This window comes from Prinia subflava, chromosome 1, assembly GCF_021018805.1.
Source record: "Prinia subflava isolate CZ2003 ecotype Zambia chromosome 1, Cam_Psub_1.2, whole genome shotgun sequence".
Taxonomy (NCBI): Eukaryota; Metazoa; Chordata; class Aves; order Passeriformes; family Cisticolidae; genus Prinia; species Prinia subflava.
The window spans coordinates 139412297-139430852 of NC_086247.1; the positions used below are offsets into that span (position 1 = coordinate 139412297).

Here is an 18556-nt window from a genome sequence, read left to right on the forward strand (position 1 = left end):
TCATTGGGTTTTTCTCTTAAGTTTTTAACAGGAAAATGTTGACAGCTGTTTACTAGATCTGAAGCCTTTTTGGTAGCCATTTCCAAAACCAGGGAACAAGCCAGTCAGAGTTCAAGTTTACTTGATTTATGTGACCAGCTTGTTACTGAGTTTAGATATCTTCTGAGTTTGTGCTAATGAACAGTTTTTTTATAACATTAAAAACTGTGTCTTGAAAGCAACAAATGCAAACACAGGAGCCAAGGTGGTAAACTGGCCTTCTAACTACAAGGCCTAAATCATAATTAATGTTGCATTTAAGATTTTTAGCAAAATTGAGAAGAACAGCTAAATCTGAAATGATAAAAATACACTGAGTTAAAGAAGCAAACTGTGTTTAGTCAAGTTTTTAAATATCTTTATGCTACCAGATCTTTTAAAACATGGCGTAATCTGGCATCTTAAAGGGATTGACCTACACTAGTATGTGTAAATAGTTTTTAAATCCTTATCTAGAGGGAGATTTGGCAATGTGAATGACTAAATCTCATTTGCATTCTTTTTAAACTTAATTTTGTATTTTATGCATTGTTTTTTACTCTTAGTAAAAGAAGATGAATGTGATTCTGATGCAGAAAATGAGCAAAACCATGACCCTAATGTTGAAGAGTTCCTTCAACAAGAAGATACAGCTGTTATCTACCCTGAAGCACCTGAGGAGGACCAGAGACAAGGCACGCCAGAAGCCAGTGGTCAGGATGAAAATGGTAAATGTGTCACCAGTTCAGTTCTTACAAAACCAGTTGTGCTCACTGACCCAGAACATCTGCTGGACTTAAGAAGACAGCATATACATGTAACTATAGAGGAAGAATCCCTCAGCTAAATAATTATAAGAGGATAGGATCATCATGCAAAAAACATTACCACTTGATTTTGTGAAACAAGACATGGGCACTGGGATTCAGTTGTATGAGTACCTAAATGATAACCTCAAGTCATTGAAAAGTTCAAACTTTCATAAATCCATTCAACATCATTATATGAAAGAACAGAATAAATTTTTATTAAATATACTAGAAGAATAGGAAAATAGTACAGTTTTATATAAGAATAACTTAAGGAGAGTTATAACATGTTTCTTTCCTTTATTATATTTCTAAACAAAGCTCCCCAATGCATCTATTAGAATTTTGTTTATTGGTTAGCCAGTCTATGACAGGGTTTGGGTTTTTTTTGCCTGAAAGGACAGCAGCAGAGAAAAAAAGCATTGTTCATACAAAGATGTTTATGCGAAAAAATAAAGACCTGTTGTTATTTTTAAGGAGATACAGGTTTTTTTCCTCTGAGGAAGTTTCATGCCTAAAGTGTTCTGAGTGAGATGAGAAGTTGCACTTTGTTCATTTCTTCATCATGAAATATTTGAGGACGAATGCTGTTGAGATTGGTTTTGCATTCTATGGTTGGTTTTCTCAAGTGTTCAGCTCAGACAGCCTGTGACTATTGGAGTATTTATGATTTTTCAAGAAAAACTAACAGCTTACATAAATGGCTAGGAGCTGTGTTCTAGTTGTTTTAAGAAATGAATGTAACTGTACAGTTAAATGTCACTGTAGCTGTAGTACTGTACTGGAGTCTAAGAGAGAGCAGTGAAAGAAGTAAAGGTAACCTTTTTGTTCTGCTTCTCCAGAGATTTTATGCTATTACAGATTTTACTTTAAAAAGTGCATTCATTAATTTAAGATTTTAATATGTGGTTGCAGTGGCACATATTGTCAAGTTAGTTTTACAGACTTGCCATATGATTTCCCTGTAATCATTAAAAATACACATTTGTGTTAATCATTTAAATTGGACCTATGCCAGTAACTTCACTGAGAAGTATTGTGAAGATCACAATGCTAAATAACAGTGTTTAGTGTTTTAATCATTTTGGAACAGAAAATGCCAAAAATATAATGACATTCGGTAAAGATGCATGCTTCCAAACTGAGCAAGTAGACAAGAGAAGTGACAGAATCAGAGTTTTAGTGACTTGGGGAAACTGTTTTCATTTCTCCATTTCCTCCAACAGAAATAGAATTTAAGTTAACATGCTTCTGACATTTCCACTGAGTGGTATTTGTGCTGAAATGGAGTATTCTTTATGTCAGATGAGTTGAATTATAGATGGTAAAAAGAGAATTGAAAGGAAGTATACTTGGTCTACACATCTGGGGATGGCTTTGTTTTTGGACAACTCAGCTAAACAAAGAAAAGCAGAAATGGATAGAGCAACAAAAAATCCCTGTGGGTAGATGTTATTTGGATTGTTACTGTAACAAGTGTAAAAGAACCTATATGACAGAAAAAGTGGTGATTTTTAGTAATGAGGAAAAGTGCTGTGATTGCTTTTCACTGTTGCAAGATCAGTAGCACATTCAGTAAAAATTAAGTTAGTAAATTCCACACAAAAGGAATGAATTGCTGCTTCATAGAACATATCAATCTGTGGTGATAGCTGCTGGAAGAGGTCATGAAGGTAAATAATTCAGAAGTACTTTCTAAAGTACTGGTTCATTTTATGAATATTAATAATTCTTACAGTTCTGAAACTTAAAATGACAGCATGTACAAATGTGCCCCTTGTGCGTCAGAGCATAAAATGTTAATTAGTAAAGATTTTCCACCTTTCTCATGCACAGCACAGTGCATAGGTGCATCCTTGCAGCGTTTGCCTCCTGTTTGTCTTGAAGCAATGAAGAGTAGCACGGTCATTGGAGGATATCACACCTATAACTTGATGGTTTGATCAAATAGAGCAAGCCCTACATTTATTTGAACATACCTTTATCAATTTATAAAGAAATTTTTTCTTGTTCCTTTAAAAATTGATTTTTCAAGGATAGAATGAGTTACCATGTGGAGGGCTAGACATAGGCTGCTAAGAAGGGATGGAGCTAAAACGTCATAAATGGTGACTTCTTGAAATAGACTTGTGAAATTAATATTAGCTTCAATCTTGTTTCACTTCTCCCTGTACTAATATAGTAGTACTTTATGAAAGGCAGCAAAATATATTGCATAGATCACATTAGACTCATATATATGCCCTCATGTTAGATCTCTCTGCTTTCTGTCCTGCAGACAGTATGTCCTACTAACACGTATCTGTAAATCATAGAATGGTTTGGGTTGAACAGGACTTTTAAAGGTCATCTAGGTCCAACCCCCCTGAAGTGAGCTGGGGCATCTTCAACTTTATCATGTTGCTCAGAGCCCTGTCAAAGCTGATCTTGAATATTTCCAGGAATGAGACATCTGCCACCCCTCTAGGCAACCTGTTGAAGTATTTTACCACCCTCATCATGAAAAATTTCCTCTTTGTATCTAGTCTCCATCTACTCTTTTTTGGTTTAAAACCATGCCCCCTTGTCCTATCAGCGTATTGTGCTGACTCTTTCCAAGGTGCATTGGGGCAACCATACCATAGTGTGGGAGGTTGTGTAATACCAGTGGAAAAAATCTAAATTATCACTAGTCCTTCTGTAAAACTGATGGAGCATCCAGCAGCTGCATGTTTTCCTACAATAATAGGTGTAAATGTGAAGCCTGTTTGTTGCTGGTAGTAAGTGTGGAACTTGTTTAAGCCTGGTGCATTGTCTCCCCCGTGTAGGAACACCTGACGCGTTTTCCCAGCTGCTCACCTGCCCGTACTGCGATCGAGGGTACAAGCGTTTCACCTCCCTGAAGGAACACATTAAATACCGCCATGAAAAGAACGAGGACAACTTCAGCTGCTCCTTGTGCAGTTACACGTTCGCGTACAGAACACAGCTCGACCGCCACATGACATCCCACAAGTCAGGAAGAGATCCAGTAAGTGGTGTTGAATGAAGGGTCCTTGTCCTCTGCAGCAACGCTGTGGTTTGTTACGTGGGCAGAGATGTGTACACTGCTCACAGCACATCATCATGTGCTGATGGTCCCAGAGCACACAATCATGCTTACTGCTCAAGTCAGGCTTTTTCTGTAGCTGTCAAAGGTTGAGATCTCAATTCCTGTTTTCATTCATCTGGGCAGTAGGGATGTTTTCAGAAGTGCTTTATTACATTTATAGGTAATTCGTTGGTTTTTTCTGTTCATTGGCTACCATTGCATTAAAATTATGACTGAAATCTAATTTCAAGCCTTTAATGAAACACTTCCTTTTCTTTTTCATAAGTCTTATTTGAATAATTTACAATTTACTGTAGCATTTTTGCCCTTACTGTGCAAAATGTACTGTGAGGTACAGGGGTTTTTTTACAATTCATAGTATAAGACAATATACAAATAATTAGCTTGTAAAATATGGTGTTTCAGTACTAAATGAAGCAACAGAAAAGGCTAAAAATGTTATGAGCTTGTTTCCTCTAGTTCATGGGCTGACCTGAGGGCATGGGTCCCTGGAATATCTTCCATGAGCTAACCATCTGATCAGTACAGAAGATCCTGAGACTCTCTTTTCCTGCCCCTCTTTTTATTTTCTTTTTTCATCCCCACAATGTCCCATCATCCATCCCCAGCACATGCTTCCATACCTTATCAGAGGTACTCTGAGGCTGAGGAACCAACTGAAACAGTCAGGAATGATCCAGAGGGAAAAAAATACAGATTTTTCACCACCAAGTTACAGAGGCTTGGAGATGTTTCCTTCAGAGGACAGACTAGAAAGATTGATACTCTCCAGAAATGAACCAGGAGACAAATATAACAGAAAAATGCAAAATAGAGTGTAAAAGTTAAAGTACTTCCACCATTTCTGGTAGCAACAAACCAACAGGCTGAAGCCCAGAGTAAAGGAAGATTTTAAGGAAGATTTTCCTTACTTAAGGAAACCAGAGAAAAGGAAGATGCTTTACTTAAGGAAACCAGAGTAGAGGAGATGCTTTTTTACACATTGGCTGTTAACCTCCATCCCACAAAGTATCACCAAGTCCAACAATTTAACAGGCTTAAAAATTTATTATACATTTTTATGCCTGAGTGTTCACATTCACAGGTCAATTAAACCGGTACCAGAAGTATCAGCCACCCTGCTGCAAAGATTTTATTGTCTCACAAGCTTTGGAATAACCTCACCAACATATTCTGGTGTGGCACTTCTTTTTTACTCAAATATGCATCCCATGACCAATTAATTTCTGTTTCGCTTCCTTTTTGGCTCAACTTGCACTTTAAAAGTTACTTTCATCTTGCATACATCTTATATTTCTAACTATAAAATCTGTGAATGCTATTTATGTAACACTTTTCTTGTGGGCTACCACATTTGTTTTCAGTCTTTTCAGTTACAAGCCTAAAACCATAAGAATAAAGTAGTTGAGGGGGCATAGAAGCCTTTCCCATACTTGCATGTAGTTTAATAAAAAACAAAAAAATACCAAGTGCATAAACATTCTCAGAATTGCTAAAAAGGGGACCTTAAACTGTATTACCACAAAAATATTTTAATGGATTTATACTTTTGAATGCACAATTGTATTTGATTAATGTTGTTTCTATGCAGTATCTGGAACTCAGTATTACACCCATTTAAGTGTGTTCTTTTCTCTCAAGCCATAGCCAGAATTTAAACTACAGTAGTTTAGATACTTGGCAGATTGAAAATATTTACTTGTTTATGTTATTATTGCAAAGTTGTCATGTCTTCAAAATTGGCTGGGTATACATCGTTACATCATTTGTGTAAAGGAAAATGAACTTTTGTCCTTAATAAAGTATAGATCTCCTGGCTGTGGATTTTAAACAGCTGCATGTTTAAAACTTGATGTCTTATTCTAAAAGAAGTTCAGCTAACCATAGATTATTCGGGTAACTGTGTTAGCTGGTAATGCCCATCATGTGACAGTTTTGGAATTGTTCTGTACAAGAAGCAATGAGCAAAGATAAAATCTAGCTTAGTGAAGGCAGTGGAAGGGGTACCTGCACACTGGGCCTCCCTCTGAGCCCCAGGGGAAGATATGCAAAACTCCTGCTCCTGCAGAGAGCTGAGAGCCACCCTGCACCTTCTCCTGCACTCTCTCCTTGCCGTGGTCCTCACAGCACCCTTGGGTGCTCCTACACCACTAACAGTTGGTAGGAGGTGATGCTGCATGTATCATCTGCCTTCACATGTGAAGCACCAAAAGAGATGTTGAAGTGTGCAAAAGTGCTTCTTAGATTTGTTTTAATTTTTTCTCATCGATGTATGAAGCACCTGTAGGTAGTCTTTCAAAATTTCACAGTGTCGTGCACACTGCTAAGAAATGGCAGTTCTTGGAAACTGTGGTCAAACCATCTGTGAAAAACCCCTGATATACCTGTAATTTCTGTCTTCCAAATAACTTTTGAGGATTCTCATTAATTAGTTTTGTTCTCTGGTGTGAGAGAGGAGGTCCTAAGCACAGTAAACATTTGGTGCAGGGATGTATTAGTGGCTAGTTACAGATCTTAATGCTGATGTTGCTTCTTTCAGTCCTTGAAGGAGTGCAGAAGAATATTCTTTGAATGTTGCAGTTAATTCTTTAATGAGCAGAAAGCAGCAATTATGTACAGTGTATTAGAAATATATCACATATCACAGGCACAAACTAATGTGGTTTTAACAGTGCTGAGATGGGGAAAACCATTTGAATCTGAAAAAATTAAGGTGAAAGTATTACAGGTAGTACATTGGAGAAGTGTTATGATTTCTCAGTTACATTCAAAGAAGACCCTTCAAAATAATTCTGAAGAAGTCCTAGATTTATTAAACAGTATCATGAGAGACAGCAAGAAAGCTGAGCAGAGAGTTACAAATGTAAGAAGCTAAGGCAAAATAGGTTTGGAAACACTAAATAGCACAAAGCTTAAAGCACCTTACAGCTATGACCAGGAAAAGAGGAAAACTCATTAAAAATTTGGTAAGTGGAGTGCGGACTTCCACTTCCATGCCTTAGAAATAGAACATTAGATTTTAAAAACCGAAGCAGAAACGTTTCTGACAGATTGAATGCATGCACTGATATTATGTAGTCCAGGAGCTGCAGTAACTGTATATATCTTTAGATCTGTTAGCTTGTGTAATTCAAGTCAAAGGGTAGTAACTGATTCTAGGCAGCCTTAAGTAAATCCTGACTCGGCCCTCTAGACTCACTGCAGTTGGATCATTAAAGTGAAATGCAGTGAGTCAGCCACAATCTTCTAGAGCATCATCTTCAAGGGACTTAGTTAAAGGGAGCTGAAAAGCCGTGTGAACTAGCAAAGCCAGCTGACAAAGCCAGGAATGAGGGTCAGGTGCTGATCGGGGGCGGAGACCTCACTGCAGAGCCCAGGGAGAGGCAGGGAGCAGCCTCACCTAAGCAGGGTGAGCAGGAGCTGCTGAGAGGTAAAATCTGCAGCTTAACCAAATGCTTCTCCCAGGGGAACTGTTGAATTAGAGTATGTGGAAGTAATTTAGATGATCTTATTTCAATTTGTCTTCTGTTAACAGAGAACAGGGAGTAGAACAGGAAGGGTTGATAATTTGGACAGCATATCTCATAGCAGAGAGTTCAGACTTTTCATGCAGCAACCTGCACAGCCGCAGGTTCTTCAGATCTGCAGGCATGTCTCACAGCAGGGTCATCATCCTGTGTTTTATCCATCCCTGCTTCCCCAGCACAGTTCTCAGCCCCCAGTTGTCGTGTCTGTGCTCAGGAAGAGCCTCAGCACCTGGTGAGCATCTGCTCCCAGTGCTGCCAAGCACAGCAGGCCAGAGCCAGGGGTAGGAGTTCCCCCCATGCTTTCACATCAGAGGCAGCTGACCCACACCTGCTGGTGGTGGTGGGCAGCCACTTTGTCCCCAGAGTCCATGAACAGCTCTGTTCATGAGCTTAGGAAAATGCTCTCCCTGGTTACCAAAAATCTGCAGTGCATCCCAATAGTGGTAGCATAACTTTTTGCCAAGTGAGCTCTACTTAAAAAGGAGCTTCTGGGGTTTTTTAATAAACAAGTTGTTTGAACAGAAAAATTCCTAATTCCTCTGTTTTATTTTGGTAATTAAGCTGCTTAAACTTTAAAAGTGCATGTAATTTTTGTCCTTAAAAATACACTTTCATAGATTTATACAGTTTTTGGGAAAATTACAGATGTGTCCTGTATATACTACATATATTTATATGTCTGTCTTAGCTTTTGCCTTTTTTCAAACTAATATAGCAATAAAGACTAAAATAATTTGGAGCTTAACAATAAGTGCTCTCACAATGCAAAATCTAACAAAAATAATCATAGAGCGTCTGTGCAAACAGGGAAGAGGTTTGGTGTTGTATACTTGGGAAACCCCTCCATATTTTTATTTGTTTTGATTTAGTTTCTCACATTTATCTTGCAAATTAATTGTGACCAACAGTGCCTTTATTGTCACTGAGCTACCGTGTCTCGAGCAATCCTGTGGCGTCATTATATAGAGGAATCCAAGGGCAGCAGTAAGCCCTGGAAGCATGTAAATGGAAAAATCAAGTCAACCAATTAACTTTTAAACAGGCTTTTCTAAACTTTACTGTTTCTCTGTCTTGCATGAAATATTCTGTGGGTAGTGGGCTTGGGGTTTTCCTGATGATTTTGCTTTCACAAGTAGAATTAGCATTCAGCCTGGAAATTCCTACTAAAATGTCAGTGTAAACTTCAACCGAATTTAGGAGAAGGGGCAACTGTATTTTGAGTTTGTTTTGTTTCTTTTTCCTGTACTAAATTTATTCAGAAGAAATGCGTGCCTCAGTTTTTATCTGATTTGTGATTTGTTTCTTTTTCCATACCACCTTCAGTCTCTTTACAATTAGGGTTGATTGTTTTCATGTTTCTATTGCATTTTCTGTGTTGCAACGTGAAAATACAAGGTGTTTCTGCAAGATGCTGTCCTGTACAATAATTAAGATTCTTTCTTACAGAGACATGTGACGCAGTCCAGCGGTAATCGAAAATTCAAGTGCACTGAATGTGGAAAAGCTTTTAAATATAAACATCACCTAAAGGAGCACCTACGAATCCACAGTGGTAAATAAATCTAGCATTGAATTGAGTACTAATGTTGCCATTTCTGCTCTTTATAATCAATGTCATAGCAGTCTTGTAAGTCTAAGCTTTAAATAGTAGTGTTTTCCTTATTTTTTTCCTTCTGGAATACTGCAAGTCTTCAGCTGTGTGCAGGGAATATGTAGAAAAACTCAAGAGGGTTTACAGTTGCAACTTAATCTCTTACAATTAAGGAAAACTTGACTTGTTGCAGAAGGAACGGGGACATCTTTCTGGTCCTTTTCACTTTTCTGTTTTTTATTCAATATTTGCAGATCATTCAGTGTGTTACAAGCCTTACTAGAGAGTTTTAATTGATAATAATCAGGACATAAGAACTGTGTATTCCTCCTGTGGCTGTAATTGTCATCATTTGCGATTAGTCATATTAAAGTACACTTAGGACAATCTATTAGAAAAGTTAAAAGAAATGTTATATAAGAAGTTAGAAGTTAGTGATGGTATTACTTTAATGGAGTTCAATGAAATCTGTAATTGTCAAATAGAGAAATACTGGAACACATGGTTGTATGGGCTCCATCCTATATCTACTAGTGGATCACAAACTTATTAAAGGAGCCTTGGTTCAGAGCTATGCTCTTACTGTTCAGTTCACTAGATAAGATTTTTTTTTCCCTAAGACTCTTTGAGAGGTCATTATGATGTAATTATTCTGGTAATTATTGTTTGATGAAATTACACTGTAACCTGGTTATACTGTTGCATACGCCTTTTTTCTTCTCTTTTTTTTTTTCCCTATCTTTAGGAGAGAAGCCATATGAGTGCCCAAACTGCAAGAAACGTTTTTCCCATTCTGGTTCATACAGTTCACACATAAGCAGTAAGAAGTGTATTGGTTTGATGCCCGTGAATGGTCGAGCCCGGTCAGGGCTCAAGATGTCTCAGTGCTCCTCCCCTTCCCTTTCTGCATCACCAGGTAGCCCAGCAAGACCACAGATACGACAAAAGATAGAAAATAAACCCTTGCAAGAGCAGCTTCCTCTTAACCAAATTAAAACTGAACCTGTGGATTATGAATTCAAGCCCATAGTGGTTGCTTCAGGAATTAATTGTTCAACCCCTTTGCAGAATGGGGTTTTTAGTGGTGGTAGCCCGTTGCAGGCAACCAGTTCTCCTCAGGGTGTGGTGCAAGCTGTTGTTCTACCAACAGTAGGTCTGGTGTCTCCCATAAGCATCAATTTAAGTGACATTCAAAATGTATTAAAAGTGGCAGTGGATGGTAATGTAATTAGGCAAGTACTGGAAAACAATCATGCTAATCTTGCATCCAAAGAACAAGAAACCATCAACAATGCATCTATACAACAAGCTGGCCATTCCCTCATTTCAGCTATCAGTCTTCCTTTGGTTGACCAAGACGGGACAACCAAAATTATCATCAACTACAGCTTGGAGCAGCCAAGTCAGCTTCAGGTTGTTCCACAAAATCTAAAAAAAGAAAACTCTGTTCCTGCAAATAGTTGCAAAAATGAGAAATTACCAGAAGATCTGACAGTGAAGTCTGAGAAAGATAAGAACTTTGAAGGAGAAACCAACGATAGCACTTGTCTTCTTTGTGATGACTGTCCGGGAGATCTTAATGCACTTCAAGAATTAAAGCACTATGAAACAAAAAGCCCTCCTCAGCTTCCCCAGCCCAGTGGAACAGAAGCTGAGAAACCCGAGTCCCCTGTCCCATCAGAAACCGGGGAGAACAGCTTATCTCCTGGTCAGCCACCTTTAAAGAACCTTCTATCGCTCCTAAAAGCATATTATGCATTAAATGCACAACCAAGCGCAGAAGAGCTTTCAAAAATAGCAGATTCCGTAAACCTACCACTGGATGTGGTAAAAAAGTGGTTTGAAAAAATGCAAGCTGGACAAATTTCTGTGCAGTCTTCTGGACCATCTTCTCCTGAACAAGTTAAATCAAGCAGTCCCACAGACAACGATGATCAAGCAGCAACTACAAATGTGAGCGAACCCCAGGACAGCACAAATAACTCACAAAATCCTGTCAGTACAACGAAATCTCAGACTTTACCAGGGGCTTCAACTCTGAATGGTTCCCACAGTAGCACGCCATCTGCATCACCACTAAACCTTTCTTCATCAAGAAATTCACAGGGTTACACGTACACAGCAGAGGGTGTACAAGAAGAGCCACAAATAGAACCTCTTGACCTTTCACTACCAAAGCAACATGGAGAACTGTTGGAAAGATCTACCATAACTAGTGTTTACCAGAACAGTGTTTATTCTGTCCAAGAAGAACCTTTGAACTTAACTTGTGCAAAAAAAGAACCACAAAAGGACAACAGTGTTACAGACTCTGATCCTATTGTAAATGTAATCCCACCAAGTGCCAATCCCATAAATATTGCTATACCTACAGTCACTGCCCAGTTACCTACAATTGTTGCCATTGCTGACCAGAACAGTGTTCCCTGCTTGAGAGCTCTCGCTGCCAATAAGCAAACCATTTTGATTCCACAGGTGGCTTATACATACTCTACTACAGTTAGTCCTGCAGTTCATGAGACACCACCAAAACAGACCCAAGCCAATGGAAATCAGGTACTTCAGTCCCAATATTCCTACATGATGTGTGTATGATGTCTTCAATTTGTACCTGTGCTGAACTAACAGAAAATTGTCAAGGTGAATTAAATAAAAATATAAATACAAGCTATCAAGGTTATTTGACTTGATTGTAAATGGGTAATAGATATTACTGATGTACTCTCTGCAAAGCTAGTTAGCTCAGACAGCTTGAGTCCAGACTAACAGAAACTGTTGTGCGTGGACAACTCAGTTATTCTCCATACTTAATCTTCTAGGACATCAGTGCACACTATTTTAAAGACTAATGCTCCTGATCAAAAAGCAAAAGAAAAACCATGGCTTCTGTCTTTTGCTGGCTCTGTATCTCCTCTTTCCCCATATTTAGAAAATAACCTCTTTGGAACTTTTGGCTATTGCTTTCATGATGCTCTGCTTCCTTGATTTGCAGAGTAGCTGAATTAATCCTACACCACAATGACACTTTAAACAAAATGTAGATATATTCTCAGTTGAAAGTCAGGGAGGTATTTATCTTCATCTGCCATTCCTGTATCCTGGCTTGTTCCTCCCTGGGTACATTCAGATTGATCTAATCAGGGTCAGTCCTCCTGGGAATCACCTGTGCACATTGAGGAAAGGACAGGGCAAAACAGAAAAGTGGCTGAGTGTTTCTACTTAAATCTTAGAAATTGGCTGTCGAGCATTTTATTCAGGCTTCTGTATTGCCAGAGACTGAGGAGCCTTGGAGGGTTACAAGGCTGCTTATATTAAAAGTTTGAGGCTAACATGTACACTTTCATATTCAGATTTGATAATATATGATAAAATATGTGTGGAGTGGTGCTGCTGATGTCAGTAGAAAATACTGTGCTTTTACAAGAAAGCTTTAGCACTTAAAATGCTTAGAAATACACAACAATTATATTTTTGAAACCATTTACTAATGAAACTATTTGAGGTCCCCTAAATTTTGGGTTAAGCAGTACTTATGGTAGTTTCATCAGGAAGAAGGTAGGCAAATATGCAAATTCAAATGGTAACTTAAGTAGCTTTTTTGTGAAAACTTCAGCAAAAGCAGTCTTTTAACTTCATCAAATCTGTGAGGCAACAAAAGGTAGGTGAACAGCATTAGCTGAAAAGTGCAGTTAGGTGGCAAATTTGCTCTTCCCACTTACTGAAGTGCTTTACAGGTCTGTAATATTGCATTTATTTTATGGGCCCTAAAATAAGGCATGCCAGCGTAGCTTAGACCTGGCCAACAGTCAGATTTGGATGTGATTAAAGCCAGTCCCAGTGAGGATTCTGCATCTGGATGGTGGCAGGGACTGCAAAGCAGAACAATGCAGTAAAGGATTTTTTTTTTTTACTGGGGAAGTCTAAACCATTTTGTTTGACTATTTATGGAATTGAATGAGAGTAGCAGCTTCAGTTTATGTTGGTGACTTCTTTTATTGGACTTAACTTTTCTTTGTAATTTTTCTGAAGGATGAAAGGCAAGACACTAGCTCAGAAGGAATATCCAATGTAGAAGATCAAAATGATTCTGATTCAACACCCCCAAAGAAAAAAATGAGAAAGACAGAAAATGGGATGTATGCATGTGATTTATGTGACAAAATATTCCAGAAGAGCAGCTCATTATTGAGACATAAGTATGAACACACAGGTATGTACTAGGAAAAGACTTTTCCGATTGTTGTTTCTTTGGTAACCTGTAACTGGTAATCTCAACTGGAATCCAGTTCTCAGACAGTGTCGGGAAGTGTAGCAGTCCTTACTGCCTGTAGGGACTTAGCCTTTGCTAAGCTTTCTTTAGAACCCCCTATTTTGTATATTTGTTTGACAGAACAACACTTCTGTCTTTCTTTAAATCTGTTAGACCTAAACCCTAAATACAAAAAGGGGAGTTTTTGCATCTGGCTTGTGGATAATCATCTGTGAGCTGCAGCCTATAACTCAGGATATATTACTTCTAATTTACCTTGTCTGGTTATAAATTAAAAAAAAATAAAAGTAAAAATAAAAATTGTACAAAAAAGGATTGTATATGTATTTGATACTGTACATGAAAAGCAGCATGCCTATCTGGCATGAAGGATTTTCAAATTGAGCCACATTTACACTGACCTGAAGTTAACAGCTTCAGCTATTTGTTAGACATAGAATCTAACCACTAAAGAACACCCTTTTGGCTTTGATTTTTATTTTTAATTTCTCATAGCTGTTCCTTTTGGCTCCAGTTCTGGTATCTTTAGGATTCTTTAAATACCTCTTACTCTCTTATTTCTTCTGTGATGTCTTAAAATATTTTTTTTTAATTGGTTAGATGCTAATATATTGGGTTTTGTATTATATATTCCTTTCTTGCTGGCTCTCTTATCTTCTCTTTTCCCACATCCATAAAATAAACTTTTTAGAACATTTGGCTACTTCCTCATGCTGCTCTATTTTCTTGGTTCACAGAGTAGCTGAATTATTATATTAATTATATTTCTGCATATTATCATTTTAATGTTATCTCACATATAAAATTAAAAGCGTAACAAATTGGGGTTTGTCTTGATGAGGTCTCTCAAGCTGTATTCATCAAGGATATCTAATCTCATACCTATTCTGTCCTGAGACTCTTTTAACTCCTCCTTTTTCTAACACAATTGTTCTTCCCCTACCAGTTTTAAGTTCAATGTACTGTTCAAAATCATTGAATCATTTCAGTTGGAAAAGGCCTTTGAGATGATTGACTCCATCCATTAGCCCAGCACTGCTAAGTCCACTGGTAAACCATGTCCCAAAAGTGCCTCATCTGCTTGTCTTTTAAATACCTTCAGGGAGGGTCCCTCAAACACTTCCCTGGGCATCCTGTGCCAGTGCTGGACAACCCTTTTGGTGAAGAAGTTTTTCCTAATTTCCAATCTAAACCTCCCCTGACACAATTGAGGCCATTTCCTCTTGTCTAATCACTTGTTTCTTGGGAAGAGAGACCAACACCCTCCTTGTGGCATGTTTAGCATGAGATGATGTGGATGTGCTGGTCGTCTATGTAGTGTGACCAAAAACCTGATGTCTTACTGTCTTCATCTTTTATGCCTAAGATAAGACTGCAAAGTTGTTTTGTGTAACAACTTTAAATGTTAAAATCAAAATAACACTGCTAGGCTCTTGACACATTAATATAAGAGACTCTAAAAACAAGACAATAGCTGGAAAACAGCAGAAACCCCCTGAGTGAAACAGATTTTATTCATGTCAATGCATGTGTATTCAGCAAGATTTGTACATAAAGCATTTAACCTACATTTTAGAATGATTTTCCTTTCACCTGTGTCATGGCAGGTAAACCAACAAAAACCAACATAAAAGCTCAGTTTATTATAAATTGCCATCAATATGGAAAAGTTAAAATGGTTTCAATTGAAAATAGTTTATGCACGAATGTCTTTTCTAATTTATATTTGCACTTTCGTGTGCTAAAAGATATATATGAGAATCTCTTTATCCTCCTATGATGAGTTTTCCTAAAAAAACTTGCAAATTACTGTAGTGATTGTGACAATGTACCCTTGCACCTTCATCCTTTGGGCTCAGGAGAGAAACTCAGGCTGATAATGCATGAAGCAGAACAACTTGTTCTATAAAGTTTAATCGATGCTAATATGTCCACCAACAGCATTTTACAATGAAAACAGCAGTGGACATTTTTAAAAATTCAGCTACAAGATGCCCAATGGATTGTGCTTTATTTTACAGGTAAAAGACCTCACGAGTGTGGAATCTGTACAAAAGCATTTAAACACAAACACCATTTGATTGAACACATGCGACTGCATTCTGGGGAGAAGCCCTACCAGTGTGACAAGTGTGGAAAGAGGTTCTCACACTCGGGGTCTTACTCTCAACACATGAACCATCGCTACTCCTACTGCAAACGGGAGACAGAGGAGCGCGACAGCGCCGAGCCCGAGGAGATGGGCCCGGAGATCCTGAGCAGCGAGCACGTGGTGGTCAGGGCATCCCCCTCACAGATCGACTCGGATGAGAGGGAGAGCCTCACCAGGGAAGAGGAGGAATACAGTGAAAAGGAGGAAGAGGAGGAGGAAGAAAAAGACATAGAGGGACTTCAGGAAGAAAAAGAATGTAGGGAACTACAAGAAGTAGGGGATGCAGAGGAAGAAGCAGCAGTAGAAGAGGAAGATGGGAAAACTGAAGGTAGCAAGAACGATGAAGCTGTAAATCAAGCAAGCAATGCAGAACCAGAAGTTATACAAAATAATGGGCAGGTGTCAGAAGAAAATAACGAATGAAGCTTACAAGCTAGGTTTTTTCTAAAAGGAAAAAAAAAATTGGTAATGAAGTTCCTTCTATATTATACATGCTTTTCATGGAAACGCAGTAGCCTGCATACTGTGATTTCTGCTCACTACTGTGTAAAAAAATATATATATAAAAAAAATGAAAAGAAAAAAAAAAGAAATCCAGGTGTGCCTGAACCTCAAACTTAGTAATTTTTCACACAGTTTTCAAAGTTAGGAACAAGTTTATAACATGAAGCAGATTAGAAAAATACAGTGACTCTGGAAGCAAAGATTCAACAGGTTGTAGGAAACCTGATTATTAGACAAGCATCTGGCATTGTTTGTTTTATCAGTATTAATTTTCATTCTTAAGTTGATTAATTTTTAAACTGTACAATTGGAAGAGATTTATATGATTTTTTTTTTTTATGGTAAAACATTTCCTAAATCCGCTTCAGTATTCTCTTATGTTTTACAATGTGAGAACTTCTGCACTACAAAATTCCCTTTTGCAGAGACGTGTAATGCAGTTGCAAGCAGTGCTTGGCTACCTTTGTAAATTCGACCTAGAAGGTAGCAGTTTATGACATTAGATGTTGTAGTAGAGCATATTATCATTTAAAGTGTATTGTTAGCCTTAAGAAAGAAGATGATAGAAGAACTGAAGTTTCTTACTCATGTGGTTAAAAATGTAGTTGAGAAGATTGTCGTTGAGTTCTGATTGCAGGGACTAACAGTGTTAATACTGGTAAGGACAGGAAAGTTGTCAAAAACAGTGTTTGTAATTGTGTTTTGAGTATGTAGTAACAATATGAAGGATATGATATGAAGCTTTGTATCTCCTTTGGCCTTATGCAAGACCTATGTGCTGTAAGTGCCATTTATCAGTATTACAAAGGCTCTAAGCAGCCTTTATCCAATGTGTGGCCTACAATAACTAGCATTTGTTGATTTGTATCAAACTTCTAAACTATTCATGGGGAAAAAACACTCAGCCATCAGAGAAGTAAGAACACTGGTATATTTCATTATTTAATTATTTGGTGGTATTTTGGGTTAATACCTGACTTGCAGAATTTCTCTACAATAATTACAAGGGAAATTTTCTAATCTGCTTTATTGCTTTATTGGTTTACTTTAATTTCAGACACATACATGACATGTTATCTGGCTCATAAGTATTTTCAAATGTTAGTTATTATGGACCCCATTTATTAACGTTAGCTGATTTTTACCTATCAGTATTATTTTATTTCTTTTAGTTTATAGATCTGTGCAACATTTTGTACTGTATGTCTTCAAACCTGGCAGTATTAATACCCTTCTTACTGACATATGTACCTTTTTAGTTTTAGAAAACTTTTATATTTATGTGTCTTATTTTTATATTTCTTTATTTATTACACAGTGTAGTGTATAATACTGTAGTTTGTATTAATACAATAATATATTTTAGTATGAAAATTTGGAAAGTTGATAAGATTTAAAGTAGAGATGCAATCGGTTCTCTTGCATTGAGATTTGATTTAACAGTGTTATGTTAACATTTATACTTGCCTTGGACTGTAGAACAGAAGAATTAAAATGGGAATGTATTAATTTTACAATTGCAATCAATTCATTTTACCTTTACCCAGTTTTTAATATAAAGCTCTTAAATTTTGAAATTCACTGTGTGACTAATAGCATGATGCTCTGCAGTTTTATTAAGAGATTAGTCTAACCATAAAACTCTCATTTCCTTAGTAAGCCAAATTAGAATAATCTTATAAAACAGTGTTGGGAACAATGTTTAACATTTTTGTGCCAATTTGTTCCTGTATTCATGTATGTATGTTACAAATCTGAAACTTCATTTTTAAGTTCCTTGTTACGTCATGGTCATTTTCTAGTTTTTTACCAGACTCCCCATCTCACAATAAAATGCGTCAACAAGTCTGACTTACTGTGATTATTCTGGTAATGTAGAAAGTGCATTTAAATTATTTCTATGAGAAGTGACTGAGACACAGCTCTGCTTTGGTGTCAGTCCTGGGTTTCAGTGGTACATGAGGAGCATGGAAGTGAAAGAAGGGTTTGAACTGTTCAGGCACAGGGATTGCTACATTAGTTCAGTGATTTACCAGTGTCAGGAGAACAGCTGAGTTTTCAAAATGAAGCGGGTTGATCTTTTGGGTCTTTTTATTTTGGTGTACCCATTTAATATACTGTTCAATGCTATTTTTCAGTAAGATTGCTTTTAAATGAAATAAGTCCACAACTGTTTTCTGGACTTAATACTAAGTTAGTTGTCTGTGGAAAGGCTGATGTATATATTGCTTTTGAACTTTCCAAAGATACAGTGCCAACATTGATTTCAGTAATGTAAGTATAAAAGCTTGAAAATTTTATTATATATGCATGTTTACAATGTTTTACAGTTCAAGTGAAGTTTATAGACTGTTCTTCAAGCAAAGTTCTATTCTTTCATGATCCCTAAAATGGGATTTCAGTTGTTAATATGGGGGTGGGGGGTTCATGAACATCATTTAAGTTACTTTATATTCACATACTTAAGTTTTGCATATTTCTCAATCTTATTATCTCAACATTAATATATACAAAGTATTTCCCATATATTAATCATTTTACTTCCTGTGCATTTTGCTGTACAGTATACAAATACTGCACTTTTAAGTAACCTT

The 18556-nt window shown here is 37.3% G+C and overlaps 1 protein-coding gene across 2 annotated transcripts in view; it reads left to right on the top strand.

The window, feature by feature from the left end:
- Positions 1-17813, top strand: part of ZEB1 (zinc finger E-box binding homeobox 1) — a 121440-nt gene extending 103627 nt beyond the window's left edge. For both annotated transcript variants that reach the window (XM_063414785.1, XM_063414778.1), the window contains exons 4-9: positions 585-746; positions 3635-3837; positions 8892-8997; positions 9782-11592; positions 13066-13246; positions 15328-17813. In XM_063414785.1, the coding sequence (XP_063270855.1) occupies positions 585-746; positions 3635-3837; positions 8892-8997; positions 9782-11592; positions 13066-13246; positions 15328-15881 (3017 nt within the window). In that variant the 3' untranslated portion in view covers positions 15882-17813. The remainder of the gene's footprint in view (positions 1-584; positions 747-3634; positions 3838-8891; positions 8998-9781; positions 11593-13065; positions 13247-15327) is intronic.
- Positions 17814-18556: the final 743 nt, after the last annotated feature.